This window comes from Physella acuta, unplaced genomic scaffold (genome assembly GCF_028476545.2).
Source record: "Physella acuta isolate Inbredline_101_S28 unplaced genomic scaffold, ASM2847654v3 ptg000171l, whole genome shotgun sequence".
In the NCBI taxonomy this organism is placed as follows: Eukaryota; Metazoa; Mollusca; class Gastropoda; family Physidae; genus Physella; species Physella acuta.
Genome location: NW_026731690.1, coordinates 323,561 through 351,507, shown reverse-complemented (window position 1 = coordinate 351,507; position 27,947 = coordinate 323,561). Strand labels below are relative to the sequence as shown.

At 35.1% G+C, this 27,947-nt stretch overlaps 2 protein-coding genes across 2 annotated transcripts; both read left to right on the top strand.

Moving 5' to 3' along the window:
- The first annotated feature begins 4,422 nt into the window (after positions 1–4,422).
- Positions 4,423–11,844, top strand: LOC131936194 (toll-like receptor 4). The gene is made up of 3 exons (XM_059293107.1): positions 4,423–4,848; positions 6,732–6,769; positions 10,732–11,844. The coding sequence occupies exons 1-3, from the start codon at positions 4,590–4,592 to the stop codon at positions 11,842–11,844; spliced, it is 1,410 nt and encodes a 469-aa protein (XP_059149090.1). The 5' UTR covers positions 4,423–4,589.
- Positions 11,845–22,950: 11,106 nt separating this feature from the next.
- On the top strand, positions 22,951–24,459 carry LOC131936193 (toll-like receptor 4). The gene has a single exon (XM_059293106.1). It carries the CDS (start codon positions 22,951–22,953, stop codon positions 24,457–24,459), a length of 1,509 nt encoding a protein of 502 aa, XP_059149089.1.
- Positions 24,460–27,947: the final 3,488 nt, after the last annotated feature.

Sequence of the window (27,947 nt, the reverse complement as noted above, 5' to 3'; positions counted from 1 at the left end):
ACCTAAATGTTCAGTCACTATAAAAGCTGCAACGGTGCGAGATAACAGAACGCCAGTCGTAGAGAAGAACTGAATCGTTGCAGAGTGTACAAGAAACAAAGTAAGTCGTGTTGATTACCTTTTGTGGTTGTGTCCGTGTGTAAACACGATTACTTGAGTACCGTTAAAGCTAGGTTGATGAAATTTCATATATAAGTATTTTATCAAAATCGTAGATCCGTATCAACTTTTGAGCGATTTCCAATAAACAGAAGTGGTACTTTTTCTGCTTTAAATTTTTAAAAGCCTATAACTAGAGTATTATTTCAGATAGATAAATAAAATTTCACATGTAAGTAAAAGATCTAATTCTGTACCTTCTTTCAAATTCATAAAAAAAGTTTTTATTTCAAATTACCTGAATGTTTGGTTTATTGGTAATCGAACATGTATTTTCTTAAGAGCAAAGCAATGTGGTGTCTTATGAAATTCAGAACTTTGACTTCCATTATTTGTTGCTTGCAAGGTGTTAATAACATCAATGTAAATTAGCCGTGGATTACAGGAAAAAAAGACTCATGTGTTCAACTTTACTAATCCCTGTTATGGTTGCCACACAATATAAATTGACAATGACGAAAACAAACCTGTAACTTTTGTTGGTAACTGGGTATTTTAACAAATAGTGTCGCCTTTCGAAATAGCGAAAGCGTGCTTTCATTATACATTCTCAGTTTGTTCTTAGTCGCATTAATTCTGGATGTTCTATACGAGGATGACATTCACAAATTATCTTGAGTTGATGCTGCATACATTAGGGCCATTACGGCATTCGGGCTATTGTTTTTCGAGAAAACTTCCAGCACACAGTATTCTGAAATCTCTTTCCGTAGCCTCCACAATTCAACACATTTCTACACAGGTTTTAGGCGTCAACTGAGTCTGCGCCAATTACAACTTCTAGTATTATTTTTGTAATAGATTGAGATAATTGTGAGGTCAAGGGAACTCACCCTTCTGTATTAGTATTATATTTATATTGTTATCTTGAGTGATGTCTCTTACATGTATATAAATAGTTGTCTCTCGTCACTTCCGTCCGGTTAACAAATAAAAGCTGTTTACATGCTCATGGCTTCTGTCTCCGTTGTATTCATAATCTACCACATTTTGGCGACGAGGATAAAAATCGACTAGAAAGAGCACCTACTTACGCAAAAAAGAGGTTTGCTAGAGCTTATTAGCTAAGTATTTCTAGAATAATGGCGCTGTATGGCCAAATAAAAGAATTTGATGCGAATGATGAAATCATTCAAGATTACCTAGATAGGTTAAGCTTTTACCTTGAAGCAAACGACGTGACGATAGAAGCCAAAAAGAGAGCTGTTTTGTTAACAGTCATAGGGCCTCAACAATTTAGGCTACTAAAAGACTTATGCGCACCAGCTAGTCTAACTACCAAGAGCTTTAACGAGCTGAGCAAATTGCTAACAGACCACCATGCGCCTACCCCATCAAAGTTTCTATGTCGAGCTAGATTTGACAGTAGGACTCGTCAACCAAACGAGTCAATATCAGAATATGTTGCTGCTTTACGTCATTTAAGTAAATTTTGTGAATTCGGCAATACGCTGTCTGACAGACTATGTGAAAAGTTTGTGACAGGTGTAAACAGCCCTGATATTCAAAGAAAGTTGCTGCTCGAGTCAGATCTCACATTAGAAAAAGCAATACAACTTGCAACTTCATTCCAGCAGTCATCAGATGCGGCGAGATCTTTAGCACCTTCAGAGATCCATGCAGTAAACAGCAGGTTAGTCAATAAACATCAACCCCATCAGAGCATTCCAACTTATGCTAAACAGCCTGCTCGTTCAAATCCTAGATCTAAATCTAGTAATAATTATCAAAAATGTCATCGATGCAAAGGTCCCCATGCATCTCATCGGTGCAAGTTCAAGTTAGCAACTTGTTATAAGTGCGGTAAGCAAGGTCACATTGCCAAGGCCTGCTTTGCAAAGTCTTCGTCTGTTGCTAAATCTAGCCAGTCAAGACAGTACCGCAACCAAAAGCAGCACTATGTTAACTCTCACCAAGACTACCTAACCCAACCAATGAACCACTCTACCAGTGAAAATGCTCAAACTGATTCGCAGCCGGATTTCAACCTGTTCTCTGTGAAATCAATAAGTCATGCTCCCATCAGTGTACTAGTTAATATCAACGGTAAGAGCATCAGCTTCCAACTTGACACCGGAGCATCTCTAACAGTCATCACAAAGAAAGACTTTGACGCTGTCACAGGAGGATCAGTGCCTCTACAGCCATGTCACAAGTGTCTAACAACATACACTGGTGACAATGTTCCGGTAATAGGAGAGTGTATGGTTCATGTAAGTTATAATGGTCAAAGTGTTAAACTTCCTCTTCTTGTGGTTGAAGGAAATGGACCACCATTACTAGGTAGGAACTGGTTAAGTAATCTTAAGTTAAATTGGGAGAGTATTTGTTCATTGAACAATGGAAAAGAATCTAGTCTTACTTCAATAGATAAAGTAATATCTGAAAATAAAAGTGTTTTTGGCAATTCAGGTTTACTAAATGATAGAACAGTGAAGATAAGCATTAAAGACACAAATCCAAGATACTGCAAAGCTAGAGTTCCACCTTATGCAATGAGGAATAAAATTGAAAATGAGCTAAGTAAATTGGAATCTAATGGCATTATAAAGAAGGTAGACTATTCCGATTGGGCAACGCCCATTGTGCCAGTGTTAAAGAAGGATGGTTCTATAAGAATTTGTGGAGATTATAAAACTACACTGAATAAGCAAATAGAGCTAAATAGGTACCCTATTCCTAACATTGAGGAAATTTCTTTGAATTTGGCAGGAGGAGACAAATTCACTGAATTAGACTTTAGTCATGCTTACACTCAACTAGAACTGCATCCAGATTCAAAAGTCTATACGACAATAAACACACATAAAGGACTCTACCAATATGAAAGACTATGTTTTGGCATATCATCTAGCCCTGGAATTTTCCAAGCTGTCATGGACAGTATTTTTAAGGATATTCCAAATGTTTGTGTGTACTTTGACAATGTGTACATAACTGGTAAGAATGACACTGAACATCTTAAAACACTTGATAAAGTATTAAAAATAGTTGGTGAAAAAGGTTTAAAGATAAACAAAGATAAATGTCAATTCATGCTGACAGAAATTAGTTTTCTTGGTTATATATTGAGCAAACAAGGCATCAGACCTCAACCTGAGAAAACAAAAGCCATTAAAGAAGCACCCAAACCTGAAAATACCCAACAACTAAGAGCTTTTTTGGGCTTGATAAATTACTATGCAAAGTTCATAGGGAATCTCTCTGGTAAACTATCACCACTGTACAAGCTGCTACAGAAAAATGCAACTTGGCACTGGGGTAAACAACAAGAAGCTGCTTTTAATACAGCAAAAGAGGCTTTGTCTTCTGACACCTTACTAACTCACTATGACCCAGGGAAAAGACTTATATTAACATGTGATGCTTCACCAGATGGTGTAGGAGCAGTATTGTCCCACATGGATGAGAAGGGTGACAGACCCATTGCTTTTGCCAGTAGATCTTTGAACCAGGCTGAGAAAAATTATTCTCAGTTAGATAGGGAAGGCTTAGGCATCATTTTTGGTGTTAAGAAATTTCATAAGTTTCTGTTTGGTAGGAAATTCACCATCTTTACAGATCATAAACCATTGCTAGGTTTATTTGGAGAAAACAAAACCCTACCTGAGCATGCCTCACCAAGAATTCAAAGATGGGCTATCACACTAACTGCATACAATTATGAATTGAAATACAAACCTGGATCTGAGAATAGTGCAGATAGTCTTAGCAGATTACCTTTAAAAAACCAAAGCCTGAGCTATGTACCAGAAGATGTATTTGTTCTCTTCACTATCATGGATAACTCCAATATAAAGGTGAATGATATTAAAAGAGAAACACAAAAAGATGAGTGCTTAATAAAAGTATATGAGTACTGTAAGAATGGTTGGCCTGAAGAGTCTGTGAATGATGACTTAAGGCCATATTAAATAAGAAATAAAAACCTTTGTGAAGATAATATAAAAGATGGAGAAGATACAGTCCATTATCAGTCAGAGTTGCCTAAACAAAGTATTTGTAACTTAATAAATGATTATGGTGATATGGCAATTTCAAATGTTTTAAAGAGAATACATTAGTAAGAAGGAATGTGATCATCAAACAACCTTGCTAACATCATTAGCACTTACAGAAACTAAAAGGGTAACATCAAAAGAAAAGAAAAAGGATTTTTGCCATTTAATACACCCACTTCAAATACTGGATCACAGTTGCAAAGTGATATGGTCCAGAATAGTACTTTTAAACAGTATTTTTGGTTACCAGGAAAAGCACTATCAGATTACCTGAGGAAATTGATCAATCAAAGAAATCTATGTCAGTCAAGGATCTGAATAACAGCATAATACTTCCAGATGCCAATTCAAAAATAGTTCCATTAAATCATGACAAATCATCCATTGAAAGAGAATTTGCTGTTAATAAGAATGTGTATCTAAGAAATTATGGGAGAAAGGAAAAATGGATACCAGGTCAAATTGTTCAATGTACAGGACCTGTGCCTTATAAAGTTAAAAATAACTTGTGCAGATAATAAGTGTGAATCTGCCAATCCCACCAAATCTGAACAGTTCACACCAACTCAGTTTGTTCCACAACCAAGTTCTGTTGATATGAGTGAACCAAGTTGTCTGGAGTCAGAAAATGTAAATTCTGGAGTTAATGATTTAAATCCTAGACCTCCTGAGATAGAGAATCCAAATGGTCAGAATATTGAGTCACCAAATCAAAAGCCACTGAGAAGGTCAAACAGGACAATCAAAGTCCCAAATAAGTTAGACCTATGATTTTAAAGGTCAAAAGGACTTTGACATCATTGTTTTGTATCTTGATTATGTTGTAGCATATTGTGCATTGTTTGTAAGGATGTAATCTACCATAGTGTTCATGTTACAATATAATTGGTGATTTTAGGATACTATCAATTGTTCTATTGAGAGATGTGTTATTGTGTTCTAAGGGTAAAGGGATGTAATAGATTGAGATAATTGTGAGGTCAAGGGAACTCACTCTTCTGTATTAGTATTATATTTATATTGTTATCTTGAGTGATGTCTCTTACATGTATATAAATAGTTGTCTCTCGTCACTTCCGTCCGGTTAACAAATAAAAGCTGTTTACATGCTCATGGCTTCTGTCTCCGTTGTATTCATAATCTACCACAATTTTCAATTATTCTTGACAGTGTTCGAGCTCTCGACAATGAGTTTGATATTTATTCGCAAAAAATTGCAAGTTTCGGCAGTTTGCTCAAAGTAGTTACATAGTCTTTAATTTTCTCATCCGCTTCCTTATTCCTCTGTTAATGATGAATCTTCTGATGTTTAACTTGTATCCGTAACTGAAATGTTTACTAAAACCTGTCATATCTTTTACTTTTTGATCTTCTGGCTAATTCATGGGAGTGTATATCGTCAACCCCTTAAGACATAAAGTATGTAGTAACAATTCTCTTACATACTCCCCATTTTCTTCCTTGAGACGCGGTTAAACCCCGTCTGCTGAAGTAGATTGTGGGTGCGGTTTTCAACACTTCCCAGTTCAGCAATCAGCAATAGATTTTTTACAATAACATTTTAAACAATACTTAGCCTTGACGGCTATCACTCAGTAATGTAGACTACAAGCTGCCATGATGTAACATTACTTAACTCGTTGTACTTAGAACACAACAATAGACGCCACCAAGTTTAATTAAGACGCCACCAGGTTTACTTTTAAACATTTCAAGTATGTAAAGTCTTTGACGACAGGTCTGATCACAAGGTATCGTTCATAGTAACGTCGGGATGTAAAAACACAGCTTATAAACTACACCCACACAGACACTACATTTTCAATGGCAATCACTACGAAATATATAGGCCTATCTATATACTACTAAAACTCAAAGTTGTTTACATGCTTGAATATTTATTTGTTTGTTTTTTTGTTTGTTTGTTTGTTTGGCTGATTGACTATTGTACATGGTTACACTCATCGTGCAGAGCTGTGAAATAGTATGTAGGTAGAGAATAATTTTTTAATGCAGACAGACTGTTAATCACAAATTTATTTAAAGACGTTAATTAATTTATTAATTTATTCATAGGTAAATTAACCATATTTTTTTAAAATGTTAAAACATTAACTAAACTTTGTGGGGATAGTGACGTCCCTTGATGTGTTTACTTTTTGGTACAATAAAAATGGCGGACTCCATCATAGACTTTGTGGCCCATTCAAAAGTTTAACGCGTTACAAAGCTAATTTTCTGCCGGCTATAACTTAAACAATACGTCCGTTTGATGTATTTATTACGTTCCAACACTAATATCAATTTTCAACTGTCTTTTTCATTTAGTTTTACGATAAATTTCTCTAGATCTAAAGATCAGCTGTCGAAGGAAAGTTATGAATCTAGCCTAGATCTAGATCTATAGTTATCTAGATCTAGATCTAGCATAGATGTAGGTCACTAGACTCAATGTAAATTCTAGATCTAGACTTAATGTAAATTCTACATCTAGAATCTATTTCAGGCCTTAATTATTTTATATAAATCTTTGTTTGGCTAATTTAAGATAAAATTTAATTTGAAAGTTAGTACTACTAGACTTAGATCTAGATCAAGAATCTATGCGCGTAACTGAAGTTGCATAAGGAGACTCAAAGTATAGTATAAAAATTCACGTGTGACGTCACGAGTAAATAGCTAAGTTGGCAGTGTAGTCGGCTCTCATTCGGGTGGCACGGGTTCTAGACCAATATGTCAATGATATTGTTTTTTCAATTTTTTTTTAGAAGTGAATGATAAAGTTGCCTATCTGAACTTTGCAAGATACAGGGCAGATGAAGTAGAGTTCATCTGTTTCTTTGTCATAAGCATATGAAAGGATAGTGTGGTCAGATACATGCTCGGCTGGAATCGTTTTTTAAACGATAAAAACATGTTGTCTGAGACTTGGCAGGACACTGGGCAGGTGAAGTAGAGTTGAGTAGGTCACCTGTGACGTCAGTATATGAAGGGATAGTCCGAAATCGGTGTTTTCGGTGTTTTTAAAAGATAAAAAACATATTTTTGAATGTGGGGTCTGTTTTTTGTGACGATAAGTGACACTGCAGTAGCGTAACGAGGAGGGGGGGGGGGGCATATGTCCCCGGGCGCCGACCTTAGGGGGCGCCAAAATGGGTTGGAAAAATAAATTGAAAGGTTGAGGGGGGTGCAAATCGAAAGTTTGGGTGGGGGGGGGGTTCAAATCAAAACTTGAGGGGGGTGCACATCAAAGTTTGGGGGGGGGGGTTGCAAATCGAAATCTTGCGGGGGGGGGTGGGTTCAAATTGAAAAGTTTGTCCCCGGGCGCCGGGAAGGGTCGCTATGCCTCTGAGTGACAGACGTGATGTTTTTTTTTTATGGATGACCCCCGAAAACCACAGTTATCCAACGGATGACGGGTACTCTAGTATGTAATAAAAGGTACGAAACAATAATAAACAAAACATAATATAATAATTTTCTTATCATAGAAATTATAATATTGAATATTGCATTATCTAAATGACAAGACGGGAAGAATAGGTAAACTTCGGCAGAAATTGCATTGTATGTACAAGTATGTAACCTATTTTTATTAAACCTATTTTAAGGATGTATTGCTTTCGATACGGCATTTTGATAAGGCATACTATTCTGTTATTCAATATGGCATTCTGACAGACATCCTGTACACTATCCTTGTCGACTTCACTGTTGTTAGATTTTAATACCGAGCCATCGTAAAGCTAGTCATTGTTACATGTGTAGTCTACCCTATAGACGTTGTTCATCACAAACAGTGTAAACAAAACGTGTGGCAACGCTTGGCTGCGTCCACAAACGTTTGGTCTTCTTAAGCAATAAAAATATCTTTTGTCTGTCAGGGTCAGCCCCTTAGAGCACAAAGGCACAGTGGGCGACTTTAACATGTTTTCCCCACTGAGGAAGGTATATATATATATATATATATATATATATATATATATATATATATATATATATATATATATATATATATATATATATAATATTCAGGAAGTAACTTTACTTTTTTTACCGTCGAAACCTTTAATGGAAGGGGGAGGGGGGAGCTTAAGGTAGGGTTATCGAAATAAGAACAGGAAAAACCTCCTGGAACGATTGTATTAATTGGTGTCAAGTCTGAATTCCCATATCCTCCAACCCCCATCTTACCCCCTCTCTGCATTATGTATGACCTAAATGTTCAGTCACTATAAAAGCTGCAACGTTGCGAGATAAAAGAACGCCAGTCGTAGAGCAGAATTGAATCGTTGCTGAGTGTACAAGAAACAAGGTAAGTCGTGTTGATTACCTTTTTCTATTCCTGGAATTAAATATTCAAAGTTGAAGAATTCTATTTTACTTTTAGGTTTCACATGTTACATAGGCATTTGAGTTTATTGTTGTTTTATATTAACTTCAGAATGTTTTATTTACTGCTATGAGTCTTGGCCAAAATGATCAGATGGGGACAATTTCTTGAGAAAAAATACTAAGTTTTGTTCTTAGGGGGATAGGTAAATAGCAGTTTATTATTGTATTTATCATAAATAATCGTTTTATATCTAAAATCAGTGTATAAAAAAGCTTGAAAATATGTGTGTACAGTTTTATAAATATAATAAAACGTATGACTTTGGCAAATTGTTATTCTAGCACAAAGTATTTAAAAATTAGTTAGTCCTTCTTTATTATTTAATTTATTCATACTATCATACAACTGTATAATATTGGATGCAATTTCAAATAATAATATGCTGTTATCTCCATTTTTATAATGTTTAGAGCTTTGAATATTACACATCCGTAATGAAAATTAATCCGAGCCACAATACATTTTTTTTAAATTTTCAGGCCAGTTCTGCATCACTGAATGTTGAACACACGTATCTCTAGAGCTGATATATATCTACAGCTACATAATACATTGACTAGGTTCACTGAATGTTACACACGAAGGTTGCAAGTTGAGACACCTCAAAGCTACATAAGATCTCGTCTCAGATCTGGCTTGGTTCACTGAATGTTACAAACACAAATGCCACCGGCTCAGACCTACCTACAGCTACAAAAGACATTGTCTCTGATTTGGCTTCTTGCCTATACATGCATGGGTCTATCACAAAACAACACGACCACTTCAAGCCACGTGACTCAGTCAGCCGGAAGTGACACAAGTCAGTCGCCATGTTCGATCCAGAACCAACCATCTGGCGCGGTGGTAGACTGTCAAGGTCGTAATATTCGCAGTCTTGACCTTTCCTGGTTTCCCAATAATACGACTACCATATTATTAGGCAACAACGTTTTGACCTCTGTACCTTCGATCTTTGAGAACCTACGTTACCTACGTCGGCTCGACTTGTCTCACAACAAAATTAAAAGTCTTACTTTTTCCGGCCTGGGGAAATTAGAATATCTAAATTTAAATTTTAATCCACTAATTATACACACATTTTCTAAAGAAACATTCGCCCCTCTAAAAAGCCTTTCCGTGATGTCATTGGAACAAGATGGTTATTTTAACCTGCCTTTTTGTCCAAATGATATATTCTCAAGTTTGCTGAAATTAGACACATTGAGCATTAGTTGTTTTGGTGGTGATTTATACTTTGGTGAAGAGTCGAAAAATTTGACATCCTTTTCAACCTTAATTATAAGTCGGTATTTAAACCGAATTACTAACTCAAGTTTCAAAAACATAAATCAGATTAAAAATTTGGAAATAATTGACATAACTTTCCAATTACTGATCGATGAATCCCCTTTCTTTGGTTTAAACTATCTAAATAGTCTTAGTTTTACAAATGTTGTCGTGCAGCTAAAAATTGTACTTTTTATGTTAAAAGACTTGGTTAATATAACGATGGATAAGATTACTCTGATATCTGTCCGCTTGGTTCGAGGTGATTCTTACAACACTCTACTCACGGGAGATGCCATCCTTACACGCAAGTCTACAAAATATTTAACTAAAATATGCGTGGCACATGTTTCTATACAAAAATGTTTAATTTTTGTAATTATGGAAGGCGCCTTATCAAGCCCAGTATGGGGTCGATGCTTGAAAAGTATTAATTTGAATGAAAACCAAATCTATGGTACCAAACCGATTCTATATCAATTACTTAACATGAAACTTATAGAGACCATCATGATCGAATTTTACAATACATTTGAACCAAAAACCAAATCACTTATGGAAATTGTAAATATTGATCAATGTAAAAGTGGTAAAAGCACAAGGAGTAAAAACTCTTACAGTGTTGGGAGTAGTATGCTCTCACAACGAGGTACTAAGTTCGTTGAGAAGGGTATCATTGTCTACATGTCAAGCTCGCTACGTTATTTAGATTTTAAAAGATTGTTCTCGTCGCTTTCTTTTGAACTTCCAGTAACTTTTGTGGGAGCTAACAATGTATGTTTTTTAGATATTTCCGAATCTTCTGGAGAGATTTATACAAGCACAGTGAAAGGTTTGGATAATTTAAAAATATTTATATTAGCTGGTAACGGTATTAGCGTTTTAAGCTATTCATTTTTTGACAAGATGCCAGGTCTAGAAACGTTGGACTTGTCTAGAAATCAGATACCAAATGACTTGATGTCAAACTTCGGAGACAGGCTGTTTCAAAATCTAACAAACCTTCACCAGCTTGAACTGTCGTTCAACTCTTTTAAGTCAATGAGCTCAAAGACGTTTTTGTATAATAGAAATCTAAGAGAATTGTTTCTTGCAGGGAATAGATTTCGACAATTCCCGTTTAACCTACAATACACCCCAAACTTGAGGGTTTTAGATCTGAGGTTCAATGACCTGATTACTCTTACAGCTGACGTGAGATACAGTTTAGACAAGCTGGCAACAGACAACAAGGGGTTTAATTTGTATTTAGAAGGGAACGTTTTATCTTGTGGATGCCATGACATCCAATTCCTCCTGTGGATGAAGCTGACAATTGTAAATATGGATCTGGATAGAAACTATTCTTGTATTGACACTGACGGGGTTTCTAGACATACAGAATCCATAACAGATCTTGGAGCATATTGGCGCAAATGTACGGGAGAGTCTTTTCTTTGGTTTTCTATTATAATGTTCTGTTTAATGTTCATTGGGTTTTTGCTGTGTTTTTTTGTTACCAAGTACAAAACGTACATCATTTCTGGACTGCTTAATTTGTTTAGTGAAACTTTTCTAAAGAAACCTTCCAACTACGAGATTGGTGTCTTCATTGGTTATGCTGATAGAGATTACCAGTTTGCTTGTCATGACCTCAGGCAGTTTATCGAGGACACGCTGGGGTTAACGACCTTTATTCGTGACCGTGACCTCTCACCTTCAACTGACCTGGCCTCTGCCACTGTGCAGGCCATAGACAGAAGTTGGCGCGTTCTTCTGGTTGTCAACGAAACGTTTTTGTCACGTGAACGTTGGTTCTTGTTCATGTGTAGAGCAGCCACATCTGCTTTGACGTCTGCTAACCCTAAAAGGATTGTCGTTCTTGTTGAGGACCAGTTACGTCACCGTCTGCCAGCCGAACTGTCGAGAGTTGTTTTGGAGGAAAACATTGTTGTCACCCGAGGAAATTTCTTAGACTATGATCTAAAGGAAAAACTAAGAACAAGATTGGTAGAGTGGAACCACTTAACACAAGTTTAAATAATATTTGCTGTAAATTTCTATTCGATCTTTGGCTCGGCAGCTCAAATCTTTCAAGAAAATGAGGATCAAATTAAAACTGAAATCCATTGTACCAACTAAAAAATAATTAATTATGAATATTATCTTTCTGATATTCACACCTATACACAGACACACACACACACATATATATATATATATATATATATATATATATATATATATATATATATATATATTTATATATATATATATTATTTATTAAACATACACTGATACTTTAAAATAACAAGAATATTTTGACGTTAACAAGTACTTTTATCACCTTGGTTTTTCCGTAAATTTAATACTGAAAGTGTATGACTTATTGGGCGGCACCCAACGGACTAGAAACATTTTGAAAACACGGTTGAATTTTTAAAAATTGGCTTAACTAATTTAAAAAATATCTTTCTACATCGATATTTTGTCGCAAAAATAATTGTTGTTAAAGGATAAAGACTGGTAAGAAGCGTCTCAACATTTTTCTAACTGTAAGGGGACGAGGCCGTTTTTTATAATTGTGAATTACTTTAAATCTATGGATATGTGAGGTGTAAATGTGATAGTTCTCTCTGACAATATTCACAACTTGAAGTGAGATATTAAACAATTTATAATTCAAACAACAAGACGAACAAATTTTTAAAGATAACAATGGTTTTTTTAAACTTGTTTTCATAGATCATTGATGCCTGCTATCATTTCATTCAAAATTGTTATTTTTCTGATTTTAATAGTTGATATTTGTTTATTGCTTGATTTTTTTTCTGGTGCTGTTTTTTTTTGGTTTGCATTTGTGTGTTGTATTTATATGCGACTGTAGGTTTGAACTTGAAATTATTAGACTCACTGACATTATCCACTACATAAGAAACGCCTGTAAGTGGCCACATAACAGGTCCAGTTATAGATCGTCGAATACTAGTGTATACTAAAAACAAACAACGAGTATTTTAGAGCTTGCAGTGATTCACGAAACAAATAAAATTTAATTTAATATAATAATAATAATAATGATCAATTCCAATAAAACTGATGATATAAAGTTATTTGCGAATTATTTATTGTTAATAAGGCTATATTTTCAATATCTGCCAATAAATATATTAATCAAAGAGACTGCCATTTACTATTTTAAACAGAACAGCTGTTATATTATCTAAAATATATTTTGAATACATCTTTAAGTTTAAATACGACATCACAGAAACAACTTAGTTCATTTTTGTTTGAATTATGCTTTTTTACTTTTTCGTATAAACGAAGTATAGGAGATTTTTACAAATCTCGACGTTTTACGCCTCCCTGAGTAGGAAAAACATATTTTTGCAAAATCGTGTCTGTATGTCTGTGTGTAGGTGTGTCTGTGTGTCTGTGTGTCTGAAAACACGATAACTTGAGATTTTTTGTTTGTTTGAATTGTGCATTTTTTTTATTAAGATCTAAATTTATAAAACATGTCACTTAGGAAATAGGGTTATACGGTTAAATACATGATTGTACATAGGCAATTCTGTAATCTGACCTTAGTCAGACACTGCTTATTTGCTGGAGACACCTACCTATCAAGTAGAGAAACGCCGAAACATAAAACCTGCATTCTTGGGTGTACTATGGCTATACTGAGGCTATACAGGCACACCGAAGAAAAAAATTATTTTTGTTTTGGGGGATGGGGGTAAGTGGGGCAAAATTCCAACAAGAAACAAAGAAGGAAGAAGATCGGTTAACAAGACGACAGAAAAATTAATTTCGAAACAAATGTGCAATCTTATCAAAAATATTTAAAACTTTATACATTAAAATTTAACATTTTTCAGCCCAATTACTACACCACAAACACTACTGCAGGCAACTGAAAGAGATACAAACACTACTGCAGGCAACATAGATACAAACACTACTGCAGGCAACTCAGATACAAACACTACTGCAGGCAATTGAAAGAGATACAAACACTACTGCAGGCAACTGAAAGAGATACAAACACTACTGCAAGCAACTGAGATACAAACACTACTGCAGGCAACTTAGATACAAACACTACTGCAGGCAACTTAGATAGAAACACTACTGCAGGCAATTGAAAGAGATACAAACACTACTGCAGGCAACTGAAAGAGATACAAACACTACTGCAGGCAACTTAGATGCAAACACTACTGCAGGCAATTGAAAGAGATATAAACACTACTGCAGGCAACTGAAAGAGATACAAACACTACTGCAAGCAACTGAGATACAAACACTACTGCAGGCAACTTAGATACAAACACTACTGCAGGCAACTTAGATAGAAACACTACTGCAGGCAATTGAAAGAGATACAGACACTACTGCAGGCAACTGAAAGAGATACAAACACTACTGCAGGCAACTTAGATACAAACACTACTGCAGGCAATTGAAAGAGATATAAACACTACTGCAGGCAACTGAAAGAGATACAAACACTCCTGCAAGCAACTGAGATACAAACACTACTGCAGGCAACTGAAAGAGACACAAACACTCCTGCAGGCAACTGAGATACAAACACTACTGCAGGCAACTGAGATACAAACACTACCGAGGCAACTGAAAGAGATACAAACACTACTACAAGCAACTGAGATACAAACACTACTGCAGGCAACTGAGATACAAACACTATTGCAGGCAACTGAAAGAGATACAAGCACTACTGCAGGCAACTGAGATACAAACACTACTGCAGGCTACTGAAGAGATACCCTATGTTTTAGGCCTGTACGTTCTGATGTGTTTAGTGTATTGTGTCCAGCCATTTTAATTGTAAATAAAAGAAGACTAACGTTATTCTTTGATAACTGTAGGTTTCGGGAGACATCCATAATTGCCGTCACGTTTGTTTGACGATTTTTACCCTCCCTTCCCCACTGCATAAAAAACTTCACGTTTGTTTGACCATTTTTATTTTTCCTCTCCCATCCCCACTGTCACAAAAAGCAAGACCCCACATTCAATAAGACTTCACACCTCAGACAACATGTTTTTGTCTTTTAAAAAGAAAGACTTCAGCTTTGTATGTGTCTGACCATATTATACTTTCATATGCTAATGTCACAGAAAAAGGTGAGCTCTCCTCACATGTATGTGTGTATATTTCTGTATGTATGAATGTATAGTTATAACAACAATAAAAATCTAATTTGACCTCGGGCATTGGGTGTCCGCTATAGACAGAAGCGATAAAAGTCTCGCAATTGGTTGAAAGGCAAAAGCAAATATTTTAAAAATCATTAAGTTTACGATGTTATTAGAAAATATGGTTGTAAAAAACAACTGTTTTTTTTTGTCGGTCTTTACTTAAAAATGGATGTGTTTGATGTTTTTTTGTATTTTCTGTTACTAAATATCAATCTTCAAAAACCGTAAAAACATATTTGTTGTTTAAATTTATTCACTGAATTTAAAAATAAGGTCTTTGCTTGGCCATGTGTTTTACTAAATGTACAATTTTATTTTTAAAAAATTCATTAAAAAAGTTTTTATTTCAAATTACCTAAATGTTTGGTTTATTGGTAATCGAACATGTATTTTCTTAAGAGCAAAGCAATGTGGTGTCTTATGAAATTCAGAACTTTGACTTCCATTATTTGTTGCTTGCAAGGTGTTAATAACATCAATGTAAATTAGCCGTGGATTACAGGAAAAAAAGACTCATGTGTTCAACTTTACTAATCCCTGTTATGGTTGCCACACAATATAAATTGACAATGACGAAAACAAACCTGTAACTTTTGTTGGTAACTGGGTATTTTAACAAATAGTGTCGCCTTTCGAAATAGCGAAAGCGTGCTTTCATTATACATTCTCAGTTTGTTCTTAGTCGCATTAATTCTGGATGTTCTATACGAGGATGACATTCACAAATTATCTTGAGTTGATGCTGCATACATTAGGGCCATTACGGCATTCGGGCTATTGTTTTTCGAGAAAACTTCCAGCACACAGTATTCTGAAATCTCTTTCCGTAGCCTCCACAATTCAACACATTTCTACACAGGTTTTTAGCGTCAATTGAGTCTGCGCCAATTACAACTTCAAGTATCATTTTCAATTATTCTTGACAGTGTTCGAGCTCTCGACAATGAGTTTGATATTTATTCGCAAAAAATTGCAAGTTTCGGCAGTTTGCTCAAAGTAGTTACATAGTCTTTAATTTTCTCATCCGCTTCCTTATTCCTCTGTTAATGATGAATCTTCTGATGTTTAACTTGTATCCGTAACTGAAATGTTTACTAAAACCTGTCATATCTTTTACTTTTTGATCTTCTGGCTAATTCATGGGAGTGTATATCGTCAACCCCTTAAGACATAAAGTATGTAGAAACAATTCTCTTACATACTCCCCATTTTCTTTCTTGAGACGCGGTTAAACCCCGTCTGCTGAAGTAGATTGTGGGTGCGGTTTTCAACACTTCCCAGTTCAGCAATCAGCAATAGATTTTTTACAATAACATTTTAAACAATTCTTAGCCTTGACGGCTATCACTCAGTAATGTAGACTACAAGCTGCCATGATGTAACATTACTTAACTCGTTGTACTTAGAACACAACAATAGACGCCACCAAGTTTAATTAAGACGCCACCAGGTTTACTTTTAAACATTTCAAGTATGTAAAGTCTTTGACGACAGGTCTGATCACAAGGTATCGTTCATAGTAACGTCGGGATGTAAAAACACAGCTTATAAACTACACCCACACAGACACTACATTTTCAATGGCAATCACTACGAAATATATAGGCCTATCTATATACTACTAAAACTCAAAGTTGTTTACATGCTTGAATATTTATTTGTTTGTTTTTTTGTTTGTTTGTTTGTTTGGCTGATTGACTATTGTACATGGTTACACTCATCGTGCAGAGCTGTGAAATAGTATGTAGGTAGAGAATAATTTTTTAATGCAGACAGACTGTTAATCACAAATTTATTTAAAGACGTTAATTAATTTATTAATTTATTCATAGGTAAATTAACCATATTTTTTTAAAATGTTAAAACATTAACTAAACTTTGTGGGGATAGTGACGTCCCTTGATGTGTTTACTTTTTGGTACAATAAAAATGGCGGACTCCATCATAGACTTTGTGGCCCATTCAAAAGTTTAACGCGTTACAAAGCTAATTTTCTGCCGGCTATAACTTAAACAATACGTCCGTTTGATGTATTTATTACGTTCCAACACTAATATCAATTTTCAACTGTCTTTTTCATTTAGTTTTACGATAAATTTCTCTAGATCTAAAGATCAGCTGTCGAAGGAAAGTTATGAATCTAGCCTAGATCTAGATCTATAGTTATCTAGATCTAGATCTAGCATAGATGTAGGTCACTAGACTCAATGTAAATTCTAGATCTAGACTTAATGTAAATTCTACATCTAGAATCTATTTCAGGCCTTAATTATTTTATATAAATCTTTGTTTGGCTAATTTAAGATAAAATTTAATTTGAAAGTTAGTACTACTAGACTTAGATCTAGATCAAGAATCTATGCGCGTAACTGAAGTTGCATAAGGAGACTCAAAGTATAGTATAAAAATTCACGTGTGACGTCACGAGTAAATAGCTAAGTTGGCAGTGTAGTCGGCTCTCATTCGGGTGGCACGGGTTCTAGACCAATATGTCAATGATATTGTTTTTTCAATTTTTTTTTAGAAGTGAATGATAAAGTTGCCTATCTGAACTTTGCAAGATACAGGGCAGGTGAAGTAGAGTTCATCTGTTTCTTTGTCATAAGCATATGAAAGGATAGTGTGGTCAGATACATGCTCGGCTGGAATCGTTTTTTAAACGATAAAAACATGTTGTCTGAGACTTGGCAGGACACTGGGCAGGTGAAGTAGAGTTGAGTAGGTCACCTGTGACGTCAGTATATGAAGGGATAGTCCGAAATCGGTGTTTTCGGTGTTTTTAAAAGATAAAAAACATATTTTTGAATGTGTGGGTCTGTTTTTTGTGACGATAAGTGACACTGCAGTAGCGTAACGAGGAGGGGGGGGGGGGCATATGTCCCCGGGCGCCGACCTTAGGGGGCGCCAAAATGGGTTGGAAAAATAAATTGAAAGGTTGAGGGGGGTGCAAATCGAAAGTTTGGGTGGGGGGGGGGGGTTCAAATCAAAACTTGAGGGGGGTGCACATCAAAGTTTGGGGGGGGGGGTTGCAAATCGAAATCTTGCGGGGGGGGGGGGGGGTGGGTTCAAATTGAAAAGTTTGTCCCCGGGCGCCGGGAAGGGTCGCTATGCCTCTGAGTGACAGACGTGATGTTTTTTTTTTATGGATGACCCCCGAAAACCACAGTTATCCAACGGATGACGGGTACTCTAGTATGTAATAAAAGGTACGAAACAATAATAAACAAAACATAATATAATATTCTTATCATAGAAATTATAATATTGAATATTGCATTATCTAAATGACAAGACGGGAAGAATAGGTAAACTTCGGCAGAAATTGCATTTTATGTACAAGTATGTAACCTATTTTTATTAAACCTATTTTAAGGATGTATTGCTTTCGATACGGCATTTTGATAAGGCATACTATTCTGTTATTCAATATGGCATTCTGACAGACATCCTGTACACTATCCTTGTCGACTTCACTGTTGTTAGATTTTAAGACCGAGCCATCGTAAAGCTAGTCATTGTTACATGTGTAGTCTACCCTATAGACGTTGTTCATCACAAACAGTGTAAACAAAACGTGTGGCAACGCTTGGCTGCGTCCACAAACGTTTGGTCTTCTTAAGCAATAAAAATATCTTTTGTCTGTCAGGGTCAGCCCCTTAGAGCACAAAGGCACAGTGGGCGACTTTAACATGTTTTCCCCACTGAGGAAGGTATATATATATATATATATATATATATATATATATATATATATATATATATATATATATATATATATATATATATATATATATATATATATATAATATTCAGGAAGTAACTTTACTTTTTTTACCGTCGAAACCTTTAATGGAAGGGGGAGGGGGGAGCTTAAGGTAGGGTTATCGAAATAAGAACAGGAAAAACCCTGGAACGATTGTATTAATTGGTGTCAAGTCTGAATTCCCATATCCTCCAACCCCCATCTTACCCCCTCTCTGCATTATGTATGACCTAAATGTTCAGTCACTATAAAAGCTGCAACGTTGCGAGATAAAAGAACGCCAGTCGTAGAGAAGAATTGAATCGTTGCTGAGTGTACAAGAAACAAGGTAAGTCGTGTTGATTACCTTTTTCTATTCCTGGAATTAAATATTCAAAGTTGAAGAATTCTATTTTACTTTTAGGTTTCACATGTTACATAGGCATTTGAGTTTATTGTTGTTTTATATTAACTTCAGAATGTTTTATTTACTGCTATGAGTCTTGGCCAAAATGATCAGATGGGGACAATTTCTTGAGAAAAAATACTAAGTTTTGTTCTTAGGGGGATAGGTAAATAGCAGTTTATTATTGTATTTATCATAAATAATCGTTTTATATCTAAAATCAGTGTATAAAAAAGCTTGAAAATATGTGTGTACAGTTTTATAAATATAATAAAACGTATGACTTTGGCAAATTGTTATTCTAGCACAAAGTATTTAAAAATTAGTTAGTCCTTCTTTATTATTTAATTTATTCATACTATCATACAACTGTATAATATTGGATGCAATTTCAAATAATAATATGCTGTTATCTCCATTTTTATAATGTTTAGAGCTTTGAATATTACACATCCGTAATGAAAATTAATCCGAGCCACAATACATTTTTTTTAAATTTTCAGGCCAGTTCTGCATCACTGAATGTTGAACACACGTATCTCTAGAGCTGATATATATCTACAGCTACATAATACATTGACTAGGTTCACTGAATGTTACACACGAAGGTTGCAAGTTGAGACACCTCAAAGCTACATAAGATCTCGTCTCAGATCTGGCTTGGTTCACTGAATGTTACAAACACAAATGCCACCGGCTCAGACCTACCTACAGCTACAAAAGACATTGTCTCTGATTTGGCTTCTTGCCTATACATGCATGGGTCTATCACAAAACAACACGACCACTTCAAGCCACGTGACTCAGTCAGCCGGAAGTGACACAAGTCAGTCGCCATGTTCGATCCAGAACCAACCATCTGGCGCGGTGGTAGACTGTCAAGGTCGTAATATTCGCAGTCTTGACCTTTCCTGGTTTCCCAATAATACGACTACCATATTATTAGGCAACAACGTTTTGACCTCTGTACCTTCGATCTTTGAGAACCTACGTTACCTACGTCGGCTCGACTTGTCTCACAACAAAATTAAAAGTCTTACTTTTTCCGGCCTGGGGAAATTAGAATATCTAAATTTAAATTTTAATCCACTAATTATACACACATTTTCTAAAGAAACATTCGCCCCTCTAAAAAGCCTTTCCGTGATGTCATTGGAACAAGATGGTTATTTTAACCTGCCTTTTTGTCCAAATGATATATTCTCAAGTTTGCTGAAATTAGACACATTGAGCATTAGTTGTTTTGGTGGTGATTTATACTTTGGTGAAGAGTCGAAAAATTTGACATCATTTTCAACCTTAATTATAAGTCGGTATTTAAACCGAATTACTAACTCAAGTTTCAAAAACATAAATCAGATTAAAAATTTGGAAATAATTGACATAACTTTCCAATTACTGATCGATGAATCCCCTTTCTTTGGTTTAAACTATCTAAATAGTCTTAGTTTTACAAATGTTGTCGTGCAGCTAAAAATTGTACTTTTTATGTTAAAAGACTTGGTTAATATAACGATGGATAAGATTACTCTGATATCTGTCCGCTTGGTTCGAGGTGATTCTTACAACACTCTACTCACGGGAGATGCCATCCTTACACGCAAGTCTACAAAATATTTAACTAAAATATGCGTGGCACATGTTTCTATACAAAAATGTTTAATTTTTGTAATTATGGAAGGCGCCTTATCAAGCCCAGTATGGGGTCGATGCTTGAAAAGTATTAATTTGAATGAAAACCAAATCTATGGTACCAAACCGATTCTATATCAATTACTTAAGGGAACAAGATACCCATGTTTTCGATAAAATGTTAATTTTGCTACCCAAAATTTTTATTTCTTAATTCGATACTAATACCTTTTATCTATCTAACCCGAACATTTCGGACTTCTACAGCTTACGGTTATCCGTTTATTGCGATGTGAAACATGGTACCCCCCGGCAAGTTTTCACACTACTACGCGGACAGCGGCTATCTTCGAGCGGGTATTACATCATTTATTGCCCGCGAGGCACCATAAACTTTACAGCAATCTAAGGGCCAAGCACTCGTGTACCCGCTGGTGTAGTGACCTTTTCTTTTGTTCTAAAAATAATTAGGATAGAAGTTGTTTTCTACAAAGTAAATTTTTATATTAAACTCCATATAAGGGCATGCGCGTAAAATGTATGAATGGGAAGAGGTTCATTGATACGCTTGACCAATCATATTATAGTACAGAAAATCAAAATAATTCACGATTGGCTGCAACTAACCACGTGTGCTAGGCAGCCATCTTGTTTCTAGATAAACAAAACAATCGCCTGTCTCGTTTGTTTACCTCATTTGCGTATACTCTTCTATTTGTTGTTTTAAAGTTATACAACAACATTAAGTTTAATAATTGAAACTTTGCCTAGAAATGTACTGTTGATTATCACTGGAACAATATTAAACACTGTTGCGTACGCTTTAAAATTATACTAAGCTGAAACAATGCGTCATGGACATGACTATCAGTTTGAAGAATGTACTGTCCATCCCCTTTACCCCCTTCATTCCCTTCTCGCCATTCAACCAACGGCCGGTTTATAATCTTGTTACGGCATGCTGTGATAGGCTTGAACGCGTTCATCAGGCTTTACACCGGACTGTATACGACACATGTGTTAATGTGTATGCCCATCTCTCCGTATAGGGTGTGCTAGCAACGAATGTAAATACTAGATAGTAGTAGATAGGATAGCTGGGAAGCATTCACTTAGGCCCTGTACTTGACCCTATCTACACAGATGTGTTATTCACGGTTGAATGAACATTGGTAATCTATGGCTCATCGGTTCCTCACGCACTATCCAGCGGTGGGATGGGGTGGAGGGGCGTGTCTAGCCTCAAGCGTTGTACCCAGTGTTGTGTTGTAGGCTATTATCATAAGGAAATAAACTTGTGTAAGCTACAATTTGAGTAGAGAAAGACATTGTTTTGAAGTGAGAAGACCGGCTAACAAACAAAACTTTATCTGGTTTGATGATAGCTGTTCTGAGAATACCGCTAGATTGATAGGATGTGTAATACTTAATATTCATACACTCATTACCTGTTGTATACATATTTTCTGCTTACATAGAAAAAATCTATCTAAAGCTTACAACATAAATCAAAGCGTATTTTATTAGACAAATGGTTCTTCCACATATAACAAGACGTTTTTTTCTGTTTTCTATAAGAGAAAACGCACCGCGCCTTTTCCCGCTCTTCTTTTCACGTTTTCTCAACTTTGCATTTTTACTCAAAATTCGACATTCAAATCGCTAAGGCTTTGGAACCCTTTGTCATACAAGAATAAAACATTCCACGTGCGTTCAGCATTATACCATCTACAAAACTACGTTTGTACATTAAGTTTACTACAATACTTAAGGAAATATTGATATTTTTGTAACACCACCCCCTAATTTTTGTACATAAATTTACGTAAAAATTTGTATAAAAAATTGAGTACAAGCTATCGCAATGAGTAAACGTAGAAATGTATAGTTTGGTTTGAGAAATCTAAATCTTTCATCCGTTTTTTAAAATCTCTTATGGGAACAAAGCCTTAGCGATTTGAAAAGGTGTTAGTTTTCACACCTTTTCGCTGTTTCCATGGCAACCAGTACTGCTATTGACGGCTATATATTATTTTTGTCTATAGTTTAACAACTATAATTATATGAACTTATTAAACATCCAGAAATGTGTTAAATAAAAAAAAAAATTTTATCCGTGGTGCCTATCCTTAACATGAAACTTATAGAGACCATCATGATCGAATTTTACAATACATTTGAACCAAAAACCAAATCACTTATGGAAATTGAAAATATTGATCAATGTAAAAGTGGTAAAAGCACAAGGAGTAAAAACTCTTACAGTGTTGGGAGTAGTATGCTCTCACAACGAGGTACTAAGTTCGTTGAGAAGGGTATCATTGTCTACATGTCAAGCTCGCTACGTTATTTAGATTTTAAAAGATTGTTCTCGTCGCTTTCTTTTGAACTTCCAGTAACTTTTGTGGGAGCTAACAATGTACGTTTTTTAGATATTTCCGAATCTTCTGGAGAGATCTATACAAGCACAGTGAAAGGTTTGGATAATTTAAAAATATTTATATTAGCTGGTAACGGTATTAGCGTTTTAAGCTATTCATTTTTTGACAAGATGCCAGGTCTAGAAACGTTGGACTTGTCTAGAAATCAGATACCAAATGACTTGATGTCAAACTTCGGAGACAGGCTGTTTCAAAAACTAACAAACCTTCACCAGCTTGAACTGTCGTTCAACTCTTTTAAGTCAATGAGCTCAAAGACGTTTTTGTATAATAGAAATCTAAGAGAATTGTTTCTTGCAGGGAATAGATTTCGACAATTCCCGTTTAACCTACAATACACCCCAAGCTTGAGGGTTTTAGATCTGAGGTTCAATAACCTGATTACTCTTACAGCTGACGTGAGATACAGTTTAGACAAGCTGGCAACAGACAACAAGGGGTTTAATTTGTATTTAGAAGGGAACGTTTTATCTTGTGGCTGCCATGACATCCAATTCCTCCTGTGGATGAAGCTGACAATTGTAAATATGGATCTGGATAGAAACTATTCTTGTAATGACACTGACGGGGCTTCTAGATATACAGAATCCATAACAGATCTTGGAGCATATTGGCGCAAATATACGGGAGAGTCTTTTCTTTGGTTTTCTATTATAATGTTATGTTTAATGTTCATTGGGTTTTTGCTGTGTGTATTTGTTACCAAAAATAAAACGTACATCATTTCTGGACTGCTTAATTTATTTAGTGAAACCTTTCTAAAGAAACCTTCCAACTACGAGATTGGTGTCTTCATTGGTTATGCTGATAGAGATTATCAGTTCGCTTGTCATGACCTCAGACAGTTTATCGAGGACACACTGAGGTTAACGACTTTTATTCGTGACCGTGACCTCTCACCTTCAACTGACCTGGCCTCAGCCACTGTGCAGGCTATAGACAGAAGTTGGCGCGTTCTTCTGGTTGTCAACGAAACGTTTTTATCACGTGACCGTTGGTTCTTGTTCATGTGTAGAGCAGCCACATCTGCTTTGACGTCTGCCAACCCTAAAAGGATTGTCGTTCTTGTTGAAGATCAGTTACTTCACCGTCTGCCAGCCGAACTGTCGAGAGTTGTTTTGGAGGATAACATTGTTGTTACCAGAGGAAATTTCTTAGACTATGATCTAAAGGAAAAACTAAGAACAAGATTGGTAGAATAGTAGAAGTAACAAAATTTAAAGGAGTTTTACTTTTTATTCTTTTCGATATTTAGCTGAGCAGGTCAAATCGTCAAAGAAAATGAGTATCAAATTAAAACTGAATTTCATTGTTTAATAAACCGGGAGTGATCTCCCCTAAACTTTCTCGAATATTCTTATATAAAATAACAGGGGATGGGAACTCGGGCTATAGACGTGATTTTTAATCCATTTTAAATTCTTAAAGTTTTAAAAATAGAATAAAATCTCGTAGACAAATTAATTGCACACCAAGTGAACGCCAAATAAAAAAGCGCATAATAGTGCGCAATATTATTAGTACTTTAAAAATTTACATTAGTTTTTTGAGAAATCGGAAGTAGCGTAAATTACTACTTCCGGACAACGGAAATTACTCAAAATTTAACAGAAGGTAGAGAATTAGATCTTTTACTTACATGTGAAATTTCATTTATCTATCTGAAATAGTACTCAAGTTATAGGCTTTTGAAAAATCATTCAAAGTAGGAAAAGTGCCACTTCCGGTTATCGGAAATCGCTCAAAAGTTGATACGGATCTACGATTTTGATAAAATACTTATATATGAAATTTCATCAACCTAGCTGTAACGGTTCTCAAGTAATCGTGTTTACACACGGACAGACAGACAGACAGACACACACACAGACACACAGACATACGGACAAGATTGCAAAATTATGTTTTTCCGTATCAGTGAGGTGTAAAACGTCGAGATTTGTAAAAATCTCGACTTTTTTTTGCACGATTACAATACTTTCTCTATACTTCGTATATACGAGAAAGTAAAAAGGTTGAGTATAAACATGTTAGATGTATAGCTTTTACATTGGATAGAACTAATCTACATATTAAATACTAGGTGTTTTGTTTATTCATTCTCAAAACTTACATTTAGGTGTTTATATTTATGATAAAAAAACAATGTTTTCCCTCTATTTTTATTGTAGTTGAATAAATAAATACAAAATAACTTATTTAATGATTATTATAGGGTCACAAACGCACAGAAATGTACACTCATACATATATGTATGTATATATATATATATATATATATATATATATATATATATATATATATATATATATATATATACATATATATTTATTTATTTATTTATTTATTTATTTATTTATTTATTTATTTATTTATTTATTTATTTATTTATTTATTTATTTATTTATTTATTTATTTATTTATTTATTTATTTATTTATTTATTTATTTATTTATTTATTTATTTATTTATTTATTTATTTATTTATTTAATTTATTTATTTATTTATTTATTTATTTATTTATTTATTTATCTATTTATTTATTTTTTAAATATAGTGGTACTTTAGAATAACAAGAATGTTTTTGACAATTTTATGATCATGTTTTTTCCGTAACGTTGATACTTATTATTCATGACCTGTTAGTGTGTTACGTGATTGTATGACGCGCATGTTAACGGTTGACAGGGCATCAATGCCTTGTTTACTAAACCGTTTCGTCAACACTTCACTGCGTGTACGTTTATTCTTTTGATTTCCCCTAAGATATAACCAGAGTGGCTGTTATTATAACTGTGTTAATCCCTTGTTGAACCGGCATGTGAAAATGGTAGTGGGGTGACATGATGAACCATGTTTTCAAAAGTCCCGACCTATTGCAAATTGTAAATGTAAAAAACATTATAAAATAAATGTATGTGTGGGTCGCAATTTACACAGTAAGCCTCTGACTTTTTTTACATATTAAAGTCATATCTCAAACAATTTTAAAGGCAAACAAATAAGAAGACAAAAAAAAAATATTTAATGGTAGCACTTGGTTTTCATAAACCGATTTCATCTTTTCTTTCTTTGTGGTTGTTCTGATTTTAATCATATATATATATATATATATATATATATATATATATATATATATATATATATATATATTTGTTTGTTGGGGGGGAGGTGAGGGGTTGGCGACTTTTTTTTTTTCTTTTTGTTTGAATGTGTGTGTTTTAGTACTGCTGTATTTTCTTATATATATATATATATTACTTACTTACTTAATCCTCATCACTCCCTGTGGAGTATAGGGCAACAACAAATCTCCGCCATTCCACCCTGTCCTGGGCGAGCCTCTTTAGTTCATGCCAGGTTTTGCCAGTAGCCTGTACTTCTTCTTCCATCTCCCTCCTCCATGTTCCCAGTGGTCTTCCTCTACTTCTCTTTCCGGGTGGGTTCCACTTCAGCGCCATGTTGGGGAGTCTTTTTTTGCTCATGCGTAGGACATGGCCCAGCCATCTCCATCTCCTCGTTCTAACTTCTGAGACAATGTCGTTTAATCCTGTCCTGCGCCATATTTCCTTGTTCGGAAACCTTTGGGGGGTGACACCAAGAACTGCCGCACCGGGTGACTCCCGACCTAGCGACGCCACTGATTACATGTGACAGGTCCAGTTTTCGATGCCATTTTGTCCCAGCTATAAATATAATTCTCTTCTTGGATACCCTAGAAAACACCAAGCTGTAAGCGCGCCTAGCAGCCCCCTCCCTTCCTCTCTAAGCATATCCCTTCCACCCCCACCCCCACATGTTTACAATCGTAGAGCCGGGTTTAGTGACGGCTATTAGGAGCAGATAATTTAGTTTGAAACGATTTTAAACTTAGGGGAGGTAACTAAGTGGAGGCTGCTTTCACGGTAGGGTAGGGGTTGGGGCAAATGAGGGGGGGGGGGTATCGTCCTTAACGACTTACTGATAGTGTTTTAAAGCAAATACTTTCAGTGGCAGCATTAGTACAGTCGAATTCATAAATAATGAATTATTGAAAAGTAGAAAATAAAAAAACTAAATAGCGGCGTATGATACGCCGCGGGTCGGCTCGTGTTCATTATTTTCATAACCAGTTTCAACGAGTTGTTTATCATGGTTAGCTCCCCTTTGTAACCTATAGAACTGGAGCAGCTAGAAGGGCCGCAACCCACGATTTCCTGTCCATTTTTTGCGAAGTACATTTGTAAACATCGAGTTGTCGTTCATGACAGTCGTGCTCGCAAACATAAATTTATAGGCAGATCAGATCGGCTGTTGGGACAGATTCTGCTATGTACATGAGTTGTTTTTTTTTTCATTTTCAAAATAAGACTTTTTCGTATTGTAACAATATATAAAGCAAAGAAGCCATAATGCATTTGAAATAAATCCAATATATATCTATAAACTAAAATAATGCATGAATCTATACTCAATAAAACGTACTTAATTAAAAATAATAGAAATTAAGAAGTTAAACATTAAAAGAATACATCAATATCACATTTCCCTGATCAAAACATTTGTTAAGAACTGAAGTGTCTAAACGATAATTTAAACTGAAAGGTAAATTAAAGTTTTTACTGTTACTGCTAAGTTTTGTAAGGATATTTTTATTCACGTATCATGTAATTAACTTTTTATTGTTAGGTCGCTTAAATTAGCGCGAA

What these genes read in the sequence shown, in the direction of transcription:
- LOC131936194 (XM_059293107.1), top strand. Translation starts at nt 4,590, where the DNA reads ATGGGAGAAAGGAAAAATGGATACCAGGTCAAATTGTTCAATGTACAG. An exon ending in TGAGATAGAGAATCCAAATG is followed by an intron (nt 4,849 to 6,731) that starts GTCAGAATATTG and finishes TTTGAAAGTTAG; the next exon opens with TACTACTAGACTTAGATCTA. An exon ending in TAGATCAAGAATCTATGCGC is followed by an intron (nt 6,770 to 10,731) that starts GTAACTGAAGTT and finishes TTTTTTGACAAG; the next exon opens with ATGCCAGGTCTAGAAACGTT.
- LOC131936193 (XM_059293106.1), top strand. Translation starts at nt 22,951, where the DNA reads ATGAAACTTATAGAGACCATCATGATCGAATTTTACAATACATTTGAA.